The sequence below is a fragment of the Eschrichtius robustus genome, chromosome X (genome assembly GCF_028021215.1).
Source record: "Eschrichtius robustus isolate mEscRob2 chromosome X, mEscRob2.pri, whole genome shotgun sequence".
In the NCBI taxonomy this organism is placed as follows: Eukaryota; Metazoa; Chordata; class Mammalia; order Artiodactyla; family Eschrichtiidae; genus Eschrichtius; species Eschrichtius robustus.
The window spans coordinates 47,796,211-47,822,150 of NC_090845.1; the positions used below are offsets into that span (position 1 = coordinate 47,796,211).

Below are 25,940 nucleotides of genomic sequence, written 5' to 3' on the forward strand. Positions count from 1 at the left end.
GTTTTATTCCTTCTTGTACATCTATTAAATTATGATTTGTATATTATTCTGTTTACATTATGCAGTGAACTTTTAATCTAGAATGTTTTGCCTTAAAGTACTATGTCTAATATTAATACATCTTCTTTTGTTTATTAATTGTGTGCCATAACTTAATTCATCCTTTTATTTTATCCTTGCTATATGTTTATGGTTGAAATATTTCTATTGTGAATTGCATGTAGTTGTTTAATAATGGAAAAATGTATTGCATAAATTTCCTTTGATTAAAGCATCCCAGAATATGTATAGTTGTAGTTTTGATTTCCTCTTTGAAGGAAAGCTTCATTTATTCCCTCTCTGATGCTTTTCCTGTCTTTCTGTAGTTCTACACTTCTGCCCTATATAATTTTCCTTGTGCCTGAAAAATCTTTTGACACTTCTTGCAGGGCAGATCTACTGGTGATGAATTGCTTCAGTCTTTGTTTGTCTGAGAAAGTCTTTATATCTCCTTCACTTTTAAAGGATACTTTTGCTAGACATAGAAATCTAGGTCACTGGATTTTATTCTTTTAACATTTTAAATATTTCACTCCACCCTCTTCTTGCATGCATGGTTTCTGATGAAGTCTTCTGTAATTCTTTTTTTTTTTCTTCTGTAATTCTTATCCTTGTTCTGATATAAAGATACTTAGAATTTTTTTTCCTCTGTATTCTTTCAATATTTTTTCTTTGTTTTTGGTTTTCTGCAGTTAGAATATGATGTTCCTCAGTGTAAATTTTTTAGTATTTACCTGCTTGGTGTTCTCTGAGTTTCTTGGACCTGTGATTTGTTGTCTTCATTAATTTTGGAAAAGTCTTAGCCATTATTATTTGCAATATTCTTTTGTTCCATTCTCTCTCTTTTCTCCTTCTAGTGTTCCAGTTATGACATAGTTGTATCCTTTGAAATTGTCTCACAATTCTTGAATGTTCTGTTCTGTTTTTTTCATTCTTCTTTCTATTTATATCAGTTTGGGAAGTATCTCTTGCCCTGTCTTCAAGTTCACAAATTCTTTCCTCAGCTGTGTCCAGTCTACTAATGAGCCCATCAAATGCAGTCTTTATTTCTGTCATGAGATTTTTTTATTTCTAGCATTTCCTTTTGATTCTTTCTTAGGATTTCCATCTCTCTGCTTACATTACCCATCTGTTCTTGCATGTTGTTTGCTTTTTTCATTAGAGCCTTTAACATATTAATTATAGTATGTTAAATTCCCTAATAATTCCAATAGCTCTGTCATATTTGAGTCTGTTGCTTGCTTTGTCTCTTCAGACTTTTTCTTCCTGCCTTTTGGTGTGCCTTGTAATTTTTTGTTGAAAGCTGGACAAGTAATAGGAACTGAGAGAGAGAGAGGCCTCTATTGTGAAGATTTATGTTAATCTTGCTAGGAGTTGGGCTTTGTTTAAAATTTACTTTAGCAGCAGGTGGCAGAGGCTTCATATTCCTCTAGCGTCCTTGATATTGTCTCCTCTCTTGACTTTGGGCTTCCTTAGAAAGTCTCTGTCTTGCAGCTCATTCAGCTATAATCCACTATAATATAGTGGAGCCCTGTTGGTATGGTGGTATGGTGTGGGGGAAAGGGAGTGTTTTGTAATATTCCAATTAAATTTCAGTGTTTTAGTGGGCCTGTGACCCTTACAAGTACTTCTTCTTGTATAGTCCCCACACCTCCACCCACACAACTCCCCCTCTGCCACACACACACCTTAGGTGAGACAAGAAAGCTAGAGAGGGGCTGGAGTGAGAAAAATAATGTCCTACCTTCATGGCTCTGGGACAGGGCTCTGGTAGTCCTTCCTCCTGGAAAGTAGGACGTTGTTATGGATAAGGCTCTGGGCATATTTCACAAGGATAATCACGAAGACTCTTAGCCTCCTCCTGCTGGGGCTGCCAAGGTGTCTTTCTCGGATCTTTACTGTGAGAACCTGGTGAGATTCCTGGAAATAAAGCCCATGAAAATGTGCTTTCTCAACAAGACTACCACTCCCAGGAGTTTCTCACTCTCATTCTAGTCCATATTCAGCCTCTGGCAGTTTGTCAAAATTTTCATTTAAGAGTTCCTACAAGTTTATGGCTCTAGTGGCTTCTGCCTTAGGTAAGCAGATCTTGTCTGTGACTCTTGATTTGCCTGTCCCTCAATATTTCAGGATGGTGGTTTGCTCTGAAACCTTGTTTCTCTTTCAAGTCCAAGAAAAGTCATTGACTTTTAGTTTGTCTAGCTTTTTGTTCTTGTTAGCACTTCTTTTCAAGACTATCTTTAGCCTCATATTCATTCTTTTGGGAAGAAAAGCAAAGAAGAAGTAAGAAGTCAGTAGATATTGTGGGTTACTGAAAAAAGGAGAAACCTAGACCCTGTGTTCCAGGGATGGGAAGAAACCCAAGATAGGTTTGTAAGATCCTCTAGCAATGTGGCCTTGTGCCTCACTTCTTGGGTAAGGCCAGGAAGAGGACAAGGACAAGACTACAAAATAAAAATGGTTGTGTGGTATCTATATGCTTTCTGAGCTTTGGGCTTCCTCACATAGTTTCTCTCAACTCAGGATATCATGGGAGTATAAGAAGAATATGTTAATCAAAGACAGACTCACAGAGATGAACAAGCCTCAGCATATGATAAGAGTTAGCAGAATATTTCCCATGTATATGAGCGGGATATGACACCCTCAGAGAGAGTTAGACCCCAAAAGGGGCTTTGTGGTAAAGAATGAGGCTCAACTCAACAGCTACCTGCTTGGACAAACATTGGTAAACCAGATATGACATCATGTCATGCTGGCATGGATATGTGATACTCAACATATATCACCCATCCTGATGTTTTGCCACTAAGATACCATAACTTACACACAATCCCAAAGAATGGGGTGAGGAGAACTTCACACCACTGGAGTTGAGTTTCAACCACTCAATAGATCGGGAACTTGACAGAATTCAAGTTGAGTTGCAGCGAAAAAGAAAACTTACATTTCCTGCATACCTAAATTTGTCAGATAATATCCATACCTGATGAATAACGAGCAGCAGAAAGTATGTGATAAATGCTGAGTATGACACACAAATTTATCTATTCAAAACGTGGAGCACGTGGCTCTTACTGGTTGAAAACCACAGTGGTCTTACCTCCAGGCAAGAGTGACGTCCTGTGAGAAATGACCTCTGGCACTTTGATGGGTACCAAATATAAAGGGAACTAGGTATTTGAGGAGAAAACAAAAGAAGTTCTAACATTAAGCATTCTTCTCTCTGCAGAGTGAAATCTGCTAATAGTGAGGTGTGATTCCACATCATTCCTCCTTCTCCCTCTCCCCCCATCCCCCTTCCTCCTCCTCCTCCACCCTGCCCCTCTTACTTCAGACACTTCTCTTTTCTCCCTAGTTATTTCCTCTACACTCTCCTTCCTCTTTTTCTTCCTTACCCTTGTTTATTTTCCTTTCTTTTTCATTTACCCCTTAATCTCTCTCTTCTTCCACCTCCCTTTCACACTCTTCCATCCTACATCTCTTCTCCCTTATGCATTCTACTTCCTCATTCTCTTTCCTCCTGCTTTGTCTATTTCAACTTAGTATCCATTCCTTCTCCATTCTCTTATTTCTCCTTATCTTAATAATTCCATTTACTTGCAACTGCTATTGTCACTCATTCTTTCTTTTATTACCATTTTCTTTTTTCTTCTTTCCTTCCTCCCTTCTCTTTCTCTTCATCCCCTCTCTTTTCAACTTTTTTCTCTCCATTTCTCCCTCTCTTCATGCGTCCTTCTAGCAACAGGATGATGAAAAGTGAGAGAATAGAATGGAATCGAGGTGTACTTAAAATGGTAGAATCAACAGGAATAGGTGATGGATTAGATTTGGGAACAAGGCAGAAGGAAACATGAGTAACTAAGTAAAATAGGAAGAGAAATAAACTACTAAATATGTTGTTTGAAAGCTACTTATAAAAAAGCAACAAACATTCTAAATGGTGAAATGGTAAAATCATTTCAAGAAAAAGAAAGGGATGTTACTTTTTGAGATTATTACCCAATATTGTTTTTGATGTTTCAGATTATTGCCCAATATTGTTTTTGTTATTTCAGCAAGTCATATAAGACATCGAAATGACTGCAATATATATTGTTAATTAAGTGATCAAATTATTTTTTTCTTATAATATGATTTTACATTAGAAATCTCAATAGTTATAATTTTTTTAAAAGTCCCCAACTAGAATTGGGGACTTCTGCTTCCAGCAGGAAAAGGTAAATGGTATAAATGTACTCTTCCCTATTTGTCCCTGAGCATTATATATAAACCAAACATGAGATGACCCTGAAAGCAGGCGATAAGATGGCATGCTCTCTAGGGAACTTGGATCCCAAGCAATGACGTGGTGGTGAGTTCCCTGGCTATGTAATTAGGCACCCAGTCTCTCCCAATCAGGGTGGTATCAGTAAAAGTTTAATATGGAGCTGGAACTCTCACTTAGCCCTCAGTAACAAGAAGCCCCTCTCTCCCAGGTATCAGTTGAGGCTGAGTAGGAATGTGGACTTCCACCCACATGTGGTAAACCAGAAGGTTTAAATAAGATTCAGATCCTTATAAGATGCAAAATATCCTGGATACAATTGAAAATCAATTGTCATATCAAGAACTATGATAATCACAACTGGAATGAGAAAAGACAGTCAACACACACCGACACCAAGATGACAGATATTAGAATCATCTACAAGGGTTTTTAAACAGCCTTGATAAAAATGTTTCAATGAGCAATTGTTCATAGGACACATGAAAGAATAGAAAGTCTCAGCAAAGAAATAGAAAATCTCCAAAAGAATAGAAGATATAAAGAAGAATTAAAAAGAAATTTAGGAACTGAAAAATCCAATAAATGAACTTAATCAATAGATGAACTCAACAGCAGAATAAGATGACAGAAGAATGAATTAGTGAACTTGAAGGCGAAATGATAGAAATTATATCTGACAGAGAAAAATAGACTGAAAAACAAAAATAAGTAGAGCCTTCAGGTATTTGTTGGACTATTGCAAAAGATCTAACATAGTTGTCATCATAGTCACAGAAGGAGAGAAGGAGGAAGGGCTGAAAAAGCGGCTGAAAACTTCCCAAATTTGGAGAAAAGCATAATCAGATAGACTCAACATCATCAACCAACAGGATCTAATTGATATGTATAGAACACTCCACCCAACAACAGCAGAATACACAAAACTCTGATGAAAAAATCAAAGAAGATCAAAATAAAAGGAGAGACATACTGTATTCATGGATTAGAACAATCAACATAGGAAAGATGTTAATTCTCCCTAAATTGGTATACAAGTTGAATGCAGTTGCTATCAAAATTACAGTAAGATGCTTTGTAGATATAAATTATTCCAAAATGTATGGAAAGACAGAACTAGAATAATAGATAAAATAATTTTGAAAAAGAAGAATAAAATTCTATCCAACTTCAAGGCTATTGTATAACTACAGTAATCAAGACTATTGCAGTATTGATGGATGAGTAGACACATAGACCAATGGAACAGAATAGAGAACTCAGAAATAGCCTCATGCAAGTATGGCCAACTGATTTTTGACAAAGGTGCAAAGATAACTCAATGGAAGGATTATCTTTTAAACAAACTGTGCTGGAATGATCGGATGGATTTCTGTAGCTCTGCCTCTCCCATCCCCCCAAATAAAACTCGACCTAGACCTCACATCTCATTCAAAATTTAAATCCAAATGGATGATAGACTCCCATATAAAAGTTAAAACCATAAGACTTTTAGAATATAATATAGGATAAAATCTTCAGATCCTTAGGGCTTGTTGAAGAGTTCTTAGAAATGCCACAAAAACCACAGTCTTTGAAAGGAAAAAAATCAATAAATTGGACTTCTAAAAAGTTTGCCATGTGACTCTGTTAAGAGGATGAAAACACAAGCTACAAACTGGGAGAAACCAGTTTGCGAACCATATATCTGACAAAGGACTCATACATAAAATATATAAATTCTCAAGGTTCAACACTTAAAAAAAAAGAAAGAAAACAAACAATCAATTTAAAAATGGACAAAAGACATGAAGAAACATTTCGCCAAAGAGGATATATTGATGGCAAATAGGCACATGTTAAAAATGTTCAACATCATTAGCCATTAGGGAAATGTAAATTATAACCACAATGAGTTAATATTTCACATTTATCAGAATTCCTAAAAAAATACAACACATGCTGCCAAGGATTTGGAGAAAATAGATCCACTCACATATTGTTGGTGGGAATGTAAAATGATACAATCACTCTGGGAAAGTTTGGCAAGTTTCTTATAAACCTAACATGCTCTTATTACACAATCCAGCAATTGCCCTCTTGGGCATTTATCCCAGAGAAATGAGAACTTATGTTCACAGAAAAAAACTGTACAAAAATGTTTATAGCAGCTTTATTCTACTAGCCCAAACTGGAAACCACACAGATGTGCTTCAGTGGGTGAATGGTTAAACCAACTGTGGCACATCTATACCACTGAATAGTACTCAGCAATAAAAAGGAGAAAAACACACAACTTGGATCTATCTCACAGGCATTATGCTGAGTGAAAAAAGTGTGATTCCAATTTTATAACCTTCTTGAAATGTTAAAATTACAGAGATGGAGAACACATTAATGGCTTCCAAGGGTTAGGGATAGTGGCGGGAATGGAGGTAAGTGTGACTATAAAGGGGTAGTGCAGGGAAATCTTTGTGGTGACAGAATAGTTCTGTATCTTGGCTGTTGTGATTACTGTGGAAACCTCCACATGTGATAAAGTGACATAGAACTATACACACATGTGATACCAATGTCAATTTCCTGGTTTTGATATTGTATTATACTTATATAGATGTGCTCACTGAGGGAAGCAGCTAAAGGGTACATAAGACTTCTCTGTACTATCTTTGCAATTTTCAGTGTATCCATAATTAATTAAAAATTTTTTAAAATTCTTAAGTATGTTAAAGTGGTAGAATTAATAAAATAATTTGCTAAGAGCAGCTGGCCCAGCAGTATTTCAAAAATCATGCCATAAGTATTGGCATGGTTGGATACTATTACTGTCACCACTGAATACTGTATACTGGATGCTGCCCTTGGCCCTGCTACCAATGCTGTGCCTAGAAACTGGATTTTCTTGTGGTTCCTGCTCCCACCATCACAGATATGGCATTGAATTCCATCATTGAATCTTTGAATCACTCCTTTCAGATCAAGTGTTAGGTTGGAATTATGACTGTGCAGTAGAAGACTTGACTCGGCAGGTCTGGGGTGTTCAAACCCTGTGCATTCCGAAAAATGTCTGCACATTCCAAAGAAAGGTCCAGCTCTTGACAAACCCCTGGGAGATAACCTCTAAGCCTTTGGCATATCGTGCCTGATTAGAGTCTCTTTGTTCACCCGGGACTTTGGGCCAACAGATGGTTATGTTAAGAGTATGATTTATAGTGGGGCCTTGAGCCTTGCGGCATTAGTTTGACCTCTGCACAGGCTGAAGACTGAGTAAACTAAGGTTAGCCACCCAGGTGTTCCATGCCTACGTGACTGACCTCCAGTAAAATCCCAGGTGCCAAGGCTCAGGTGAGCTTCCCTGGTTATCACACATCTTGCTGGGAGAATTAAGCACTGGCCATACAACTCCACTGAGAGAGGACAACTGGAAGCTCATCCCTGTTCTCTCCTGGACTTTGACTTATGCACCTTTTAGCTTTGTGGATTTAAATCGGTATCCTTTCATTGTAATAAACCATAGCCATGAATGTAACACCTATCCTGAGTTCTGTGAGTGCTTCTAGTGAATCAATGAACCCGATGGTGGTCTTCAGGACCCCACCACACTGGTAAATCCTAGATCACATTCTCTTAGCTGCTAAGGGAATGTGCAAAAGTGAATATATCTGGCCTTTGTGGCTCTTGCAGTTGGAATTGTTACATAGTATAGAGTATACACACTTACTAAAATGTGAAAAAAACATTTGCAATACGTCTAGCTCTAAGGGATTTCAATAAGCATCTGTAGGACTGTACAAAGAAGTCCCCAAAATAATTAAGACAAAGACAACACAAGAAAAATAGGTAAAAGACTTGCATAAGTACTTTCCAAAAGAAATCCAGTAGGTCCATTCTTATATGAATATGTGGTCCACTACTTACTTATCAGAAATGCAAATTAAAACCACAAGAAGATACCAATAAAATACACATAAGATTGGAAAAAAATTGGAAAAGTCTTATGACACCAAACGTAGAGTATATCAGTCTTACTCCTGGGCATCTGATGTCATAGGAATAAATATTGAGCATTAAAATATAAGGATATATGTACAAGTATTTTATTGCAATGTTGTTGGTATATGCTCCCTCCCTCCGCCGAAACACCTGAAACCAAAATGAATTACCATCAGTGAGGAAATGGTTGAATACATTGTGGTCCATCCCTATTATGGGATATTATGCAGCAATGTAAAAGAATGAATCAGAGGTAGATTAGCATTAACTAAGATAAATCAGATGCATTAAAGTGTATAATATGATCTTAATTTTTGTAAAACAAAACACATGGAACATGTTTGAACATGAAAGGATATTAAAATGGCTGTTAAAAATGCATGTCTCAGATGAGGGTATAGAGGTGAAAGAAAGTGGGAGGCAGTAAGTAAAAGAATGCAATTTAAAGTATGGCATATATAATGTAATCCTATTTATGTAAGAATATATATGCATAAAGTGTTGTATGAAAAGGTAGCATCAAAATCTTAATAGCAGTTATCTCAAGGTGGTGAGATTTGGAGTGATGGCTACTTAATTTCTAAAATATTTGGGTAATGTTTGAATTTTTAATGATGAATAATAATATGAATATTATTTGTGTAATGAGTAAAAGTAAGTGAATTCATCACAGGAAAGAAAAAAGAGTGCCTCTCAGGTTTCTTGCGTAAGCAGTAGGGTGGATGGTGGGATTCATTCATTCATTTTTGAGCATATAAAATATGCCAGGCATCATTTTAGGTGCTAGGGATACAGCAATGAATAAAACAAACAAAAATCCATCTCTCTAAAAGAGAGAGAAGGGCATGACTAAAGGAGAAACACAATGTGCTGAGGAGGAGGATATATGGAACCTGTTAATTGTAAAAGTACCGAGACAATTGCAGAAGTGAGGTAGGCTGTTGGATTATAGATCTAGAACTCATAAGCCAAGTCAAGAACTGGAGATACAGATTTGGGAGCAGAAAGCATATAACATGGTGTTTCAGACCTTTCCTGAGTCTGATCACGTCCCACTGCAGACACTTTACAGAGGAAGTGCTGAGGAAAAACAGGCAGCTGACAGGGGAGGTTGCTATGCAACAGATGAGGAAAGTCATCCAGCCAGGCAGAATTGATGTTGGCCCTTAGGGACCAAACGCTGCAGTTCTTCCCAGCATTAGCTTCCTTTCATATGTTGGCTCCTGGCAGGAGCTGATGCAAGAACAAATGTGAAGTGTACAAAGATCTACCTTGGATTTTTGGAGAGTATCAGTTCAATTTGCATCATTTCACATCTGTATATCATTTTCTGCCTTTTTGAGCCTCTCCAGTCATTCTGGAAGTGCAGCATGTTTGTTGTTGGGTAGGACCCCAGTAAGTGCTACTTGTGCTTCCCATTGAGAAGCCGGGCTCAGAGAATTCCAGTGGCCTGAGTGGGCTCATGCAGCTAGTGACACACTGGTCCAGCACTCCATCCCACGAATTGAGGCCCAGCCCTGGAAGTAAGGAGGGCAAACGTTTACTCTCAATCAAGGCTTGCCATGGCTCATACATACAGGTGCCTGATTGTCCTGGCTGCTCCAGCAGGCACCAGGAAGGCCTCAGGGACAGCGTTTGTGCCACTCATAGCAAAGAGGCCTGACGGAGCAGGGAGTGGACCCCAAGGAGCAATTTGCACACCGGGATGGACCCACGTAGAGCAGGCGGGGAGGAGGGCGCGGGGGACTTCCACCTGTGCCCTCCGGGATGCAGAGCGTGAGCTTAGGTCTCAGGGAACAGAACCCTTGCTTGTTTGGGACAGGTGTTGACAGAGCAGGGGAGGTGGGGCGGATCTGTTGCTCAAACTGGAGAAGGGAGGGTGCCTCAGTCCCCGGGCCAGCGATGGTGCAACAGGGGTTTTAGGGTCTGGAAGACCCAGGCCCACATTTTGCATTTTCTGTTTACTGGCTCAGTGTCCTTGTCTAGTTCATGTAATGTCTGTAGCTCAGCGTCTTTATCTGTACAATGGAGATGCTGACATCCACCTCCCAGGGCTGCTGTGAGAGGAAAACAAGCTCCAGCGTAGATCGTGCTGTGAAGTACACGTTGTGCCCTTCCCTCCCCTCCTCCCCGCCTCCACACACAAAATAAATAGCTGGAGCTGCAAAAGGGCAGGAAAGAAGCTAATGTTTATGAGTCTGGAAGCTGTTGGGTGGGGGGGAAGATCATGTAGAGTCACGTGGCAGGCACAGACTTTTTCTACCTCCATTAATGTATCCTCTCTGGCCATTCCTTTTCCTAGGCCCCCTAAGTGGATGAGCTTATTTTCAGCAGCAGCCTAGAACTTGTTGCAATTAGAGACCCCACACAGAGACCTCCTTAATAGTGACCTAAGTGCTGCTAGACGAGAGGGTGGAGTTGCATGCCCACCTGACAGGAGAGGCCTTGAGAGGGAGGGATAGAACAGAGACGCATTGCGGAAAAGGTAGGGGGCCGGTGTGTGGGGCAAGGGGTGGGATCTAGAGGCACAGCGCATCTGTTTGGGGGAGGGGATATAGAGGAAGGGGAGGGACCGCTGTAAACTGTCCACCTGGTTGGTGGTGGGGTGGTGTGTTGGCAAAGGGGCGGGACTGCTTCCCGCTGCACATGCGCAGCATAGTCTTCAGGGCGAAGCTTTTGTTGGGGAAACGGGAGGGACTCTTATTTGGTCGGTCAGTTCTTGCGCATGCGTACAACCATGTGAGGCGGTGGGAGGTATATTAGGCGAAGAGGCGGGGTCGTCCTAGCTGCCGCGCTGGCATTTTCTCCTGGACAAGGAGAGGGTGCGGCTGCTGAGAGCAGAACACTGCAATCCCGATCCTCTGAGTCGTGAAGAAGGGAGGCAACGAGGGGGTTGGGGTTGGGGCCTGAGGCAAGGTGAGAATTAGCCCCCAGACAGGGCATCTTGCCCCCTGGTGCGGGCCCCCCATTTTTCATCCCGATCCCTTTACCCCGGATTCTGATCCCTCTTCCACTCCCCGAACCCCGATTCACACACCCCTCACCTGATCCTCCCTTATTCAGAATCCCTGTTCGCTCTCTGAACCCCTCCCATCGTTCAGAATCTCTACAGATTTCTCGACCTCGATCTGTACTGTTATACGATTCCTCCTGATTCGAAAACTCCATTCAATTTCCCAAATGCGAATCCCAACGCAATCTGCCTGGATTCAGAACTCTTATATCAACCCCGATTTGAAGCTTCTCCCCGTCGTAGCTTCTCGGGATTCAGAACCTCCATCCGGACACCCATTCACTTTTCGCACTCCGATCTGGCCCGTTCCCCTCACATTCAGCACCTCATCCGCCCCCACAATCAAACCTCAAACACCACCATCACCCCAAATTTGTTCCTTCGCATTTGCCCTCTGTAGTATAACGCCGAACTCCTCCTCCACACCCCCCAGGCTCTGCTCTTGCCAGAGGGACAAGAACCATGTCTCAGAAAATGGACTGTGGTGCGGGCCTCCTCGGCTTCCAGGTGAGATCTCCACTCCCCTCCCCACCATTTCCCTAGCCGACAGTTCCCCCCGGGCCCCTTTGGCTGTCCAGACGCCCGGATCCGATTTTGCCTTCTTGGTGCCTAGATTCCGTCATTTTTCAAATTCCCATGGTTTAAGGGCGCGGGGTGGGGGTGGGGGGGGTCGTCCCTTTTCAGCCATCAGTCCCTGCTCAGAGAAAGGGGAGACCCTGTTAGTAGTCAGGGCAATCTGCCCAGAGAATGCTGGTTGGGTAAGGAACCTTTTTTTTCCATAGTCCTGAGGCTTGTAGAGTTCTCTGCCGCCCCCTCCCCCAACCTCCCGCCTCCACCCTCCCTTTCTCCAGCATTCCCCACCCCCTGCGACCCCCTTATTCTCCTCAACTCCTCAAGGCGGCACTCTTGCTCTGCCTCCTCCTCCTGAGCTCCTACCTCACTCTGCATTGCCCTGTTCTAACCTCACTCCTAGATCAGCACCCCCCCTCCACTTTGGCCCCACCCCTTGTTTAGCCCCTGCCCCACTCAGCCCCTACCAAAAGGTTTGTTATCCCTTAACCCACGCAGGCCGCTAGATTTCTTCCTCAGCCTTCCTCTTTTTGCACCAACCGCTCGCCTGCACCTCCCCTGCGTGTTCTCTCCCGTATCCTCCCAACCCCACTTCGCAGACCCAGAGATTTAATTTTTTTCCCCCTGTATTTGCAGGCTGAGGCCTCCGTGGAAGACAGCACCTTGCTTATGCAGACCCTGATGGAGGCCATCCAGATCTCAGAGGCTCCGCCTACCAACCAGGCCACAGCAGCTGCCAGCGCGCCGAATGCTAGTCCTCAGAGTTCACAGTCCCCAACAGCCAATGAGATAGCTGATATGCAGGCTTTAACAGCTGCCACTAAGCCTAAGACAGCTTTTAAGGCCCAGAATGCCACCACAAAAGGCCCAAATGCTGCCTATGATTTCTCTCAGGCTCTTAATGCCAAGGAGACTCCCAACACGCCGCCTACAGCAGCCTTTAAGTCCCAGAATGCCCCCCCAAAGGGCCCAAATGCTGCCTATGATTTTTCCCAGGCAGCAACCACCAGTGAGTTAACTGCCAACAAGTCGGAGATGGCCTTTAAGGCCCAGAATACCACTACTACGGTGGGCCCAAATGCCACCTACAATTTCTCTCAGTCTCTCAGTGCCAGTGAGATGGTCAACACTCATCCCAAGACAGCCTTCAAGGCTTGGAATGACACCACTAAGGCCCCAGTAGCTGATACCCAGACCCAGAATGTTAACCAAGCCAAGATAGCCACTTCCCAGGCTGACATAGAGGCTGACCCATGCCCAAGTATCTGTGAATCTGATGGTGCAGCTGCACAGACATCAGCAGATGGTTCCCAGGCTCAGAATCTGGAGTCCAGGACTATAATTCGGGGCAAGAGGACCCGCAAGGTGAGATCCCTGCTAGTCCCGCTTTGCTTTGGGGGCTCTCTTTTCTTCTCTGAGGTTGTTCATTTGTTCTAAACAAAACAAAACTGAATATATATAACTGTCTGTATTTGACCAGGTTGTAGGTGTTAATTCCTGTTCTCTGAGTGTCCACAGACTAATGGGGAGATGAGACATGGACACATAATATATACAGCCTGTATGTAATTCACTTTACATTTTGAAAGTAGCCACCATGTGTTAGGTCTTGGCCTAGGCACATTCACACAGGTTATCTCACTCACTAAATCTTCAAGGTACCTCATACCAGCTAGGGATCATAGTTTCAGTTTTATAAGAAGGAAACTAAGTCCCAGAGAGGTGAAGTGACTTGAGTGATTTGTCCAGGGTGGTACAAGCAGAGCCAGTGGTGGACATGGGAAGAGGAGAAGCCTCAGGCCCCACCCTTGGGTTGCTCCTGGCCTGGTTCAGAGATGAAACTCCTGCCTGGAAGACAGTGAAAGACAAGCCCAGGACTCAGGGTGACCATTGGCTAGTGGGTCAGGCTGTCACTACAGGTGAGGGTTTTAGGGGGCCTTCCTGGAATAGATATGGTGAGGACATAGAAACAGTTGGTGACCCTGACCTTCCTTTTCTCTGATGATGCAGATTAATAACTTGAATGTGGAAGAGAGCAGCAGTGGGGATCAGAGGCGGGCCCCACTGGCTCCAGGGACCTGGAGGTCTGCACCAGTTCCAGTTACCACTCAGAGCCCACCTGGCGCACCCCCCAATGTGCTCTGGCAGACCCCATTGGCTTGGCAGAACCCATCAGGCTGGCAAAACCAGCCAGCCAGGCAGACCCCACCAGCACGTCAGAGCCCCCCAGCTAGGCAGACCCCCCCAGCCTGGCAAAACCCAGTTGCTTGGCAGAACCCAGTGATCTGGCCAAACCCAGTGATCTGGCAGAACCCTGTGATCTGGCCGAACCCCATTGTCTGGCCTGGTCCAGTTGTCTGGCCGAACCCATTGGCCTGGCAGAATCCACCTGGATGGCAGACTCCACCTGGATGGCAGACTCCACCAGGCTGGCAGGGTCCTCCAGATTGGCAAGGCCCTCCCGACTGGCCACTACCCCCCGATTGGCCACTGCCACCCGATTGGCCGCTTCCCACTGACTGGCCGCTCCCACCTGACTGGATCCCCACCGATTGGCCAGTTCCACCTGACTGGCAGAACCTGCGCCCCTCACCAAACCTGCGCCCCTCTCCCAACTCGCGTGCCTCACAGAACCTGGGTGCCTCACAGCCCCGAGATGTGGCCCTTCTTCAGGAAAGAGTAAGAACTGTAACTCCCCAGTCACTTCTCCCCCCACCCCTTGCTCTTTTCATTGTTGTCTTTCCATCTATAATTCAACCAAGTGTTCTGTAAATATCTTATAACTTTAATGATTTCCTTTTTCCCTCCCAGGCGAATAAGTTGGTCAAGTACCTGATGCTTAAAGATTACACAAAGGTGCCCATCAAGCGCTCAGGTAGGTATCCAGTGCCCTCTCCTGGAGCTCTGCTCTTCCCCTCACCCTGTGCTCTGTGGACATCTCTTTGCTTATATGTCCCCTCCTCTTCAATCCCCTCCTTCCATGGTTGAGTCTTCCTTTTTCACTGACTGTGCTCCCCTGGGCAGGTCTGGCAAAGAGGTCGCAGCTCTGTGACCCCTGCTCAGCTCAGGTGCTCCCTCCTCTCTCCTACAGAAATGCTGAGGGATATCATCCGTGAATACACTGATGTGTATCCAGAAATCATTGAACGTGCATGCTTTGTCCTGGAGAAGGTGAGAAGGCAGCCCTGAGGAAAAGAATGATGGGGAAAGGTTTCTGGTTTTTGTTTTTGATAGATATCACGGGAAAGTCTTGATTTAAAAGATTCATGGGATTCCTACTGGGAGTTTAGGGCAAGTCTCACAGGGAGGCGAAGGAGTAGCTGAGTGTGGGTAGTACTGAGTGTGGGTAGCTTATGCTAGATTTTGTAATTTCATAGTCTTTTTTCTTGTCCCTGTAGAAATTTGGAATTCAGCTGAAGGAAATTGACAAGGAAGAACACCTGTATATTCTCATCAGTACCCCTGAGTCCCTGGCTGGCATACTGGGAACGTAAGATGGGAAAGGAGGTGGAACATTGCCTTTCTCAGTGATGCTTTTTTCCTGGAGTTTTGAGTAGGTCAGGGTCCAGGATTCAGGGTCACATAGCAGGTCATGGACAGACCTGGGGTAGAATTATCCCCTAGGCTGAGGAATACTGGGGAAGCTAGATGGGTAAGCTGCCTGGGGTGTCTCATGCAAATGACTGCTGAAAATATATTCTTTTTGTACTTCTTTAGGACCAAAGACACACCCAAGCTGGGTCTCCTCTTAGTGATTTTGGGTGTCATCTTCATGAATGGCAACCGTGCCAGTGAAGGTGAGTGGCTGGGCCAGCAGCTGGGGGTTGGCTACTGACTGATTTCCACGCTCATTTTCCGTCCCTTGTCTCCCCTTGCCTCCCATTGCAGCTGTCCTCTGGGAGGCACTACGCAAGATGGGACTGCGTCCTGGGTATGATTGGGCTCTCTCATCTCTTGCCTGTTTATATCATCCTTTGGCAACAGAGGATGGTCCCAGGATTGCATCAGCCTGGTGGTCTAAGGGAATTGGTTTGGGGAGGTACAGAGCCCAAGGATGTGACCTGGGTGGATGGGGAAATAGTCCTGACCTCTCTGCCTCTTCTCTTGTCTCTGACCTCTGTGCTGGAAAACTCTTTTCTTTCCTTGCAATGTCATAGTCTCTGATTATGGATCCCTTTTTTTTTTTTGTTACTATCAGGGTAAGACATCCCCTCCTTGGAGATCTGAGGAAACTTCTTACTTACGAGTTTGTAAAGCAAAAGTAAGTGATGCCTAAGCAGCTTTGTCTGGTCTTCATGAATTCTGTGTGCTGGTCAGCCTCAGAAAGCCCTTTCCATGCTCATTTCTTATACTAACTATACCTATGCCTATGCATATACACACACATATGTACGCAGGAGTATTTATTGAGTATACTCCTTGTGGTTGGATTTTCCTGCAGTATAGTGATCTTGCAAGTGGAGCCTGTCCACCACGCCCACAGTAGATATTCCAAAGGCTGGGCTTAGCTGAGGCTTTGCAATGGGCCTATCTGTGGTTCAATGACAAGATTATAAGAACTTGGAGCTAGAGTTATAACAGAGGGGGTGAAATTAAGTGTTGTCCTTTCTATGACCCTACACAAGCCACCCTCCAGGCCTAGGTGACTGCTTTGTGTAGAAGCACTGGCACAGGAATTCAGAGGCCTGATTATTAGAGGGTAAATCTGTGTTTAGGAGTGAGACTGGGGCGAGTTGCTACCTGAAATCTGGGATGTCAGAATCTCAGATTATTATGCATTGATGGACTATCATTCTGCCTGGGTAGAAACAAAGGCCTTTCTCCTCTTTCTAAGGTACCTAGACTACAGACGAGTGCCCAACAGCAACCCTCCTGAGTATGAGTTCCTCTGGGGCCTCCGTTCCTACCATGAGACTAGCAAGATGAAAGTGCTGCGATTCATTGCAGAGGTAATAGAGGAACTGCAAGACTCGATAGGTTAAGGGATGAAGTATGACTGGCTGGGAAAAGTCCAGAGCAGGAATGAGATTTTAGGTACCGCACATGGTAGGTACCACATTATTGGTGGTATTTGTTGTTACTACATAAACAGTATCACAAAGTAGGATGCTAAATATATAGTAGGTGCTTCATAAATATTAACTAATACTATTATGGGTTTTATTTTCTACTCCTCATCTCAGGTTCAGAAGAGAGACCCTCGTGACTGGACTGCACAGTTCATGGAGGCCGCAGATGAGGCCTTGGATGCTCTGGATGCTGCTGCAGCTGAGGCTGAGGCCCGGGCTGAGGCAAGAACCCGCATGGGGATTGGAGATGAGGCCGTATCTGGGCCCTGGAGCTGGGATGACATTGAGTTTGAGCTGCTGACCTGGGACGAGGAAGGAGATTTTGGAGATCCCTGGTCCAGAATCCCATTTACCTTCTGGGCCAGATACCACCAGAATGCTCGCTCCAGATTTCCTCAGACCTTCGCCGGCCCCATTATTGGCCCTGGTGGTACAGCCAGTGCCAACTTTGCTGCCAACTTTGGTGCCATCGGTTTCTTCTGGGTTGAGTGAGATGTTGGGTAGGTATATCACTTTGGATTGGGCCCTTAAGGTCATTGGGAGATACAGAATCCATGGGAATGTATTTATGTGCTCTAGCTGGGAGTCCTAGGAAACACATGGTGGGGAGCTGAGGGAAGTATGGGGAAGCAGTATTTATTTATGTTCCTTACTATTTGGTATATAGCATTGATTTTTACATTTTTTTTTCTTTTTTATATTCACAGATATTGCTAATCAGTTGCAATAGTCTTTCCCCTGAGTGAGGCTGAAGCCTCAGAATCCTTCTAAACACAGCTATCTAGAGAGCCACATCCTGTTGACTGAAAGTGGCATGCAAGATAAATTTATTTGCTGTTCCTTGTCTATTGCTTTCTTCCCCCCTTGTGTGCTGTCAAGTTTTGGTATCAGAAATAAACGTTGAAACTGCAAAGTGAATTAGATGTGCTCCCTGTTTTTTCTGTGTTTAGGGAGAGATCAACATGTTTATATGGGGGAGATGGGGCCTCAGTTCTAGCCTGAAGGGCGGATCAGCTTTCTGACTAATGGATAGGGAAACAAAGGAGGGATTGATGAACACGAATGTTAATGAGGTCTAAAAAAAAGTATGGTATTAAATATCACTGAAGTGACTCATATGTGATAGATATGCTGCTAGGTGTTTTGAAGTGACATTGAAAGATGAAATAATGAGAGAGGGTGTAGGTGGTCAGACAGTTGCATTTAAGAAGACGGAGGAGGTAGAACTCCAGGTAATAATAATAAAGTTCGGAGAGTGGGTGGTTGAAGGTGAGGGAAGATAACTGTTCCTGGAGATAATGTTCTGGGGACTCCAGGGTGTTGGTTGTATTATCCATGTGGAAAGTGAAATGACCCCAGGATGGGGGCAGGAATAGGAGCAGAGAACATGATGAGCCAGGTGCCAGAGTTTCCTGTGTGAGAAGGAAGATCTCATACCCCTAGTCACATTGCCCATAAAGGGGCAGTCCCACTGGCGCCCCTTACCTCTGGAAATGCTGCCCAGGAATCTGCCTCTAGAAAGCCTTCACAATCCCCACCCCCACAGGAACAGGGCCTCATCACAGAGACAAGGTCTCATGCATAGTGAAGGAGGCCTCACAATAGCCACTTCTCCCCCTCCTGCAGGGAGAAAGAGGAACCTTTGTTGCTCAGGGAACAAGAATTGAGAAAGTAAGACAAAGCTCCATGCAGAGCCAGACAGTCTTTTGGCTGTGACTGTGAACGGGGATGGCTTGAGCTGCTGAGGTCTTGCTGGAAGCAGAGCTCTGTCGCGGAGGATCAACTTAGAGGCCATAACTTCCTCAGAGGTTTAGTGTTACCTAAGCATATGGGCAAGGGCAGACGCAGGAGCTCCTGGGGTAGAAGAAAGCAGGAGCAAAGGCAATTTAGCCTCCTGGGAAGGGCTCAGTAGTGGGCAGGGACAGCGTCCAGGGCTTCCTCAGGTTCCCGGGTGACGTCCACATTCTGAGAGGAGAGAACCCAGTATTAGCAGGAAGCAGCCAGCAGTGTGGAGCCCCCGCCCCTCCCTGCCTCTTGTCCTCACTGCCAGGCTCCCCTCTTTCAGCCAGGCCTGGATCCTGACCCTCTTCTCAGGCAAGCCTGGGGGAACCTCAGCCAGAGGCCTTTTAGGCAGGGTTGCTCTAGCTGTGCGTGTCTGTGGTGCCTCGGGTCTGGGCTGCGGTTCCTGCATTTCTGGGTGCTGGTTATTCTACCTGTTGGCGGAAACACCCAAGCTCTGTGGGACTGGGGCTGCCTTTCTGCAGGGGAGGGTGCTTTCACCACGTGCCAGCTTAGGCCACAGAGTCCCTCACCTACCTCAGGGTTCTCCCGATGTGTGTTTACAGCCTCCACGTTCAGGTAGATGGACTCCACTTTGCAGCCTCAGAAAAGAACAACCCGTTCATCCATAAGCCACCCGGGTAAGCACAGGTCTTCCCTGAGGTGTCATTCCCTCCTCCACCCGTCACCACCCACACCCCCAGCTCCACGCTGTGTGCAGACTGTGACTGCCCTTTAGGGAGGGGAATTTAGACCACGTGTGTGATGTCAGGGGAAGACACTAGGCCTAAGAGACAGGAACGGGGCATCCCCCCAGCTCTGCCCCTAATAGTCTCAGACTTCTCTGAGCCTCCCTTGCCCAGTTGTCAGTGGGAATGAGAGATGGCAAGAGATGATTTCTGTACCCCTCCCCAGCTCCTGTCTGTGAGACAGAAACCTAATAATAACAATGGAGCTCTGTGCATCCTCCCAGCTGTGTTAGGTGCTAAAGTGGTGGAAGAGTCCTGGGGCCTCTGCCTTGCGGCGACCAGTCCCAGGTAAAGTTTATTTCCAGAACTATGCGGTTATGGCAACATCAGAGGTGTGGAAGGTCACAAGGGAGTTCTAGGGAGCCTGAAGAAAGAGGAGGGTGGTATCATTGGGGCCTGGAGCTGGCAGAGGAGGCCCAGTGCCTATGGAAGCCCCCTTAGCTCCATCCCTGTGGATTGAACCCTAATCCAGGCTTCAGTACACCATCTGCCCTGTTCATACCCCAGAAGAGATTTAATTCTTTCCCTTCACTGCTCATGAAATTCTGGTGCAATTTGGACAGTTGGCAAAATCTGAATAAGGTCAGTTAGTGGTCTGTTAGTATCAATGTTAGTGGTCTGATTTTGATTTTTATACTGTTTTCTATAAAAGAATGTGTTTGTAACTTATTCTCAAAATATTTTAAAATTTGTGTCCACATGTATGTGTGTATAGAGTGTGAGAGACCAGGAGAATAATACAAATATAGTAAAATATTTACATTGGAGAATCTAGGTTAAGTGTATACGGGAATTCTTTTTACTATCCTTGCAACTTTTTTGTAAGTCTTATCAGAATAAAAAGTTAAAAAATTATTTTTACTTTAACTAATATTTACTGAAGTTCACTTATCCAACATCTACACACACTCCTTGCCATTGCACCCTTTGGAAATATGTATGTATATATAATATGAATATATAGGATATTGCATCCAGATCTAAGTCCAGGGATAATGGTTCATCCTAATTAGCAGAGATTTTGAATGAGGACATTTGGGAAAATGGACACAAAACAGATCTAGGGAAGCGGTATATGGACTTCTTGGAACCGGTCAGGAGCATGAGGCTATTAGTGTTAGATGTGACCACTCACATCAATATGCTTTCAGTAATCAGGTGGGCAATATGACCCATTCAGTGGAGGTCAGTAAACCTCTTTTCTCAGCCACTCCTGTGCTTTCTTAATGGGCACCTGTAGAAAGTGGTCATGGTGGCATGAACAGAGGCTATACATGACCTCAGCAACATGGTTTCACTTTACAAAGGCTGATGTGACCACCCCCGCTGCTGAATGCCCAACTTGTCAACACTGTACTGAATTCCTGTTACATACCAATCTCAAGGGGACCAGCTAGGTACCTGGGGGTAAGTTAATTAATTTGGAGCCATTATATCATGGAGGAGTTAGTTGGCTTTATAATTTCTCTGGAATAAGTGAGTATTCTAGACATGGATTTACCTTCACTGCCTGCAGTACTTCTGTCAGTACCACCATCTGTGATCTTACAGAATGTTTTATCCATAGTTGTGAAATTTTATGCAGACTTGCTTCTGATCAAGGGACATTTTAAAACCAAAAAAGTGTGGTGATTGGCTTATACCTATGGAATTCATTGTTTTATCATGCACTCCATTACTCATAAAAAAAAGTTGTCCTTATACAGTGGAATAATGACTCTATTGAAGACAGTTATGCCACAAGTTGAGAGACAACACCTTGTGTGTTAGAGGTGCTGTCCTACAATATATACTATGTGTCTTGAACTAGCCACCAGTATACAATATATAATGTCATCTAGTCAACAACCAGAATTCCTAGGTCTAAGAACTGAAGAATGGAATTTAGAGTTGCTCCTAAAGACCTATTCACAAAATGTTTCTGGTCCCTGCAACTTTGGACTCTACTGGTTTAGAATTTTTAGTATCCAAGGAAGGCATGTTCCTATCAGATTATTCAACAATGACTCCATTGATTTGGAAGTTTAGATGGCCACCTGGCGATTTTGGAATCCTCATGCCGATAGACAAATAGGCAAAAATTGGGGCTTTCGAATTGGCTAAGATGACTGATTTATTTTCTTTCTTTTTTTTTCAGAGTGTAAGGATTTTATTTAAAATTAGAGGTATAATTCTCCTTGTAGAATGTAAAGGAAAAGATTCCCCTCCCTTCTTTTTTTCATTTACTTTAGAAACCCTAAAGTTGTAATTGTTCCTCTCTTTGAAATGTAGACAAATCCTTTCGAGAACTAGATAAGTCTTGTCAGCTATACAACCCAGAAATGCCTTTCTCAAAGACTGGGCTCCATCTCTTTAAAATGCAAATGTCCAGACAGATAGCACCCCTAACTCCCATTTTCTGGGAGGTGGGGGTAGGAGCCTAACTTCTGTGCGCACCTGGCTCCAAGCTGTATAGCTACCTTCAGTCATAAAGAGATGAAAGTTTGCTTTTCCTCTGTATAAAGCCAATTAGCTGACGCAGATGGTCACCCCAATTACCGGATAAAGTTAGTGACAAATGGTGCTGTCAAGTGCTAAGATGACTGATTTCAATCTTCAAGGGGAAGTAGGGTTGCTGCTACATAATGGGCGCAGAAAGGAGTGTATCTGGAGACCAGGAGATCTTCTAGTGTGCCTTATCATGTCCCAACATGGTTAAAATTATTAGACAGCTACAGCAATCCCATACAGGCAAGGCTACCAATCTCTCAGACTGCACATAAATAAATGTTTGAATCATTCTTCTAGATAACCCATCCAACCCAGTCAACCCATGCTGACTGGATGAAAAGAAACATAACAGGAAGAGTGAAGAAAGAAAGTTTATATCAACTTTGACCTTGTAACCAGTTTTAGAAATGAAGGTTGCAGTAGTTACCATATTTGATTCTTTGCAAAAATATGCATATATGTATATATTTTACTGTGCCCCTTTTTATTACTTTCTTTTTACCATTACTCTCTTTTTTTACTATTTTATACATGGTGAGTTGGTGGTAGTTTTATTTTTTATTTATCCATCTTATTACAGAATATTGATGCAGTATTGTATTGAACTAGAGGAAGAATGGATGCCATCTGAAGACCCTGAACTTGCACATGGATACTATGACTGATAACACTTCAGGTTTGGCTCCCTTTGGGGATGAGTGAATACATTTCTTCTTGTATGAGGAATAGTTGCATGTTGCCATTTTCCAAAGTATAAGATGGCAAAAAGTATGTGTAGATGTTGGACAAATGGACTGTAGAGAATATCTGTCTTGTTGGTATACATTCATTTTCCTAATGGCACTCAATTTCCTTTTAAGATAATAGAGTTCCCCCATTTTTGTGGTAGAAAGAATTCTACGATGACTCACAAGATCCCCACCCCTGGTGTACATACACCTTCTCACCGTTATTCAATAAAACACTAATCTAGACACTGCTGTGAAGGGATTTTCCACATGTAATAAGGTCCCAAATCAGTTGACCTTAAAACAGGACGATCATCCTGGGTGGGCCAGACCTAATCAGGTGAGGTCTTAATGGGGCCTGCACTCTTCCTGTTAAGAGATATTTGAAGACTGAGAGGGATTTAATACATGGAAATTATCCATTCCTGGATTTGAAGATTGAGGGGCTATATGGCAAAGAAAATGGGTGGCCTCTATGAACTAAGTAAGGCCTTCAGCTGATAGCCAGCAAAGAAACGAGGACCTCAGACCTACAGCTCAAAGACAGGAGTTCTGCTAATAATCTGAATGTACATGGAAATGGATTCTTCCCCAGAGGTTCCAGAAAGGAATGTAGCCCTGCTGACACCTTGATTTCGGGCTTGCCTGAACAGAGAACCCAGGCAAGCCATGCCTGGACTTCTGACCTACAATTACTATGAGATAATAAATGGATGTTGTTTTCCACTCAAATTGTGGTCATTTGTTTTTCATTAATAGAAAACTGATACATAGTCTTTGTGGGATGACATGTTCACATGTGTGCCTCCTCCCACTGAAATGTTATAAGCCAGATTCTTCCTCTCCCTGTCCTGGTATTGTCAAAGGACCGGCATGCAACCTACTCTTCTCAATCACATGTCCTTTCCTTGGACTTTGAAACTTAAATGATTGACACAAGAGTAAAAAAAATGGTTTATGGGATTTTTATCCCCAGGGCAGCATTCTTATCAGACTATTTCTGTCTTTGTGCTCCCTATCCAGTTCTTAAGTTCCTTTCTCCAGTCTCCCTCCAGTTCTGTGAGTCTCTGATACCTTTCTAATAAAGGCTACTTATTTACTTTGGCAAGAAAGACTTCCTATTGCTTATGAGCAATGATGTGCTGGGGCCAGCTTGCCCCTGTGTGCACTTCATCCTGCCTTTACATTCAGTGAAACTGGTAACTTGAAGTTGACCATGGTGGGATTATGTACTCTATGAAAAGTGGCAAAGACTACCAATCAGGGATATTTTTGTTTTGTTTTGAGAGCCAGTTGTTAACCATTTACCAGCATACCATTGCTTACAATAAAAGTCTTAAATGATAGAACATGTGAGTGCGTGGAAAAGGGCTGGGATACTGTGAGCTCTAGGAGGGCTGAGACAGCAGGATGTTGTAGAAAGAACTTGGACTTTGCCATCAGAGAGCCCTAGCTTCTAATTCTGCCTCCCCCAGTGGTGTCACTTGGGGCAAGTATTTTCTCTTCTCTGTGTTTTAGCTTACTTATCTATGAAAGTATATGAGATAGCCCATATACGACAAACCCACAGCAAACATCATTTTCAATGGTGAAAAACTGAAAGCATTTCCTCTAAGATCAGGAACAAGACAAGGATGTCCACTCTTGCCACTTTTATTCAACATAGTTTTGGAAGTCCTAGCCACGGCAATCAGAGAAGAAAAAGAAATAAAAGGAATCCAAATTGGAGAAGAAGTAAAACTGTCACTGTTTGCAGATGACATGATACTACATGTAGAAAATCCTAAAGATGCTACCAGAAAACTACTAGAGCTAATCAATGAATTTGGTAAAGTTTTAAGATACAAAATTAATACACAGAAATCTCTTGCATTCCTATATGCTAACAATGAAAGATCAGAAAGAGAAATCAAGGAAACAATCCCATTTACCATCTCATCAAAAAGAATAAAATACCTAGGAATAAACCTACCTAAGGAGGCAAAAGACCTGAACTCAGAAAACTATAAGATACTGATGAAAGAAATCGAAGATGTCACAAACAGATGGAGAGATATACCATGTTCTTGCATTGAAAGAATCAATAATGTCAAAATGACTATACAACCCAAAGTAATCTACAGATTCAATGCAATCCCTATCAAATTAGCAATAGCATTTTTCACAGAATTAGAACAAAAACTTTTACAATTTTTATGGAAACGCAAAAGACCCGGAATAGCCAAGGCAATCGATTTTTTTTGTTTATTTTTTAAATTTAATTTCATTTTTTATACAGCAGGTTCTTATTAGTTATCTATTTTATACATAGTAGTGTATATATGTCAATCCCAACCTCCCAGTTCATTCCACCACCACCCCCTCCCTCCACGCTTTTCCCCCTTCGTGTCCATACGTTTGCTCTCTACATCTGTGTCTCTATTTCTGCAGCCAAGGCAATCTTGAGAAAGAAAAATGGAGCTGGAGGAATCAGGCTCCCTGACTTCAGACTATACTACAAAGCTACAGTAGTCACGACAGTATGGTACTGGCACAAAAACAGAAATATAGATCAATAGAACAGGATAGAAAGCCCAAATAAACCCACATACCTATGGTCACCTAATCTATGACAAAGGAGGAAAGAATATACAATGGAGAAAAGACAGTCTCTTCAATAAGAGGTGCTGGGAAAACTGGACAGCTACATGTAAAGGAATGAAATTAGAACATTCTCTAACACTATACACAAAAGTAAACTCAAAATGGATTAAAGACCTAAATGTAAGACCAGATACTATAAAAGTCTTAGAGGAAAACATAGGCAGGACACTCTCTGCCTGATCTTTTTTGATCCACCTCTGAGAGTAATGAAAATAAAAACAAAAATAAACAAATGGGACCTAATGACACTTAAAAGCTTTTGCACAGCAAAGGAAACCATCAGCAAAATGAAAAGAAAACCCACAGAATGGGAGAAAATATTTGAGAATGAAGCAATCGACAAGGGATTAATCTCCAAAATATACAAACAGCTTATGCAGCTCAATATCAAAAAAACAAACAACCCAATTTAAAAAAATGGGCAGAAGGTCTAAATAGACATTTCTCCAAAGAAGACATACAGATGGCCAAGAGGCACATGAAAAGATGTTCAGCATCACTAATTATTAGAGAAATTCAAATCAAAACTACAATGAGGTATCACCTCACACCGGTTAGAATGGCCATCATTTAAAAATATCTACAAACAAGAAATGCTGGAGAGGGTGTGGGGAAAAGGGA

The 25,940-nt window shown here is 43.1% G+C and overlaps 1 protein-coding gene across 3 annotated transcripts in view; it reads left to right on the plus strand.

Moving 5' to 3' along the window:
• MAGED1 (MAGE family member D1) overlaps window positions 1-17,848 on the plus strand; it is a 71,253-nt gene extending 53,405 nt beyond the window's left edge. For 2 of the 3 annotated variants that reach the window (XM_068532995.1, XM_068532996.1), the window contains 12 exons: window positions 11,725-11,798; window positions 12,498-13,226; window positions 13,872-14,540; window positions 14,673-14,736; window positions 14,953-15,032; window positions 15,260-15,351; window positions 15,579-15,658; window positions 15,750-15,792; window positions 16,060-16,122; window positions 16,696-16,810; window positions 17,045-17,430; window positions 17,638-17,848. In XM_068532995.1, coding sequence (XP_068389096.1) covers window positions 11,754-11,798; window positions 12,498-13,226; window positions 13,872-14,540; window positions 14,673-14,736; window positions 14,953-15,032; window positions 15,260-15,351; window positions 15,579-15,658; window positions 15,750-15,792; window positions 16,060-16,122; window positions 16,696-16,810; window positions 17,045-17,422 — 2,358 coding nt within the window. In that variant the 5' untranslated portion in view covers window positions 11,725-11,753 and the 3' untranslated portion in view covers window positions 17,423-17,430; window positions 17,638-17,848. Of the gene's footprint in view, window positions 1-11,066; window positions 11,195-11,724; window positions 11,799-12,497; window positions 13,227-13,871; window positions 14,541-14,672; window positions 14,737-14,952; window positions 15,033-15,259; window positions 15,352-15,578; window positions 15,659-15,749; window positions 15,793-16,059; window positions 16,123-16,695; window positions 16,811-17,044; window positions 17,431-17,637 lie in introns of those variants that run through there. The other variant, XM_068532994.1, reaches the window with a different exon arrangement.
• Window positions 17,849-25,940: the final 8,092 nt, after the last annotated feature.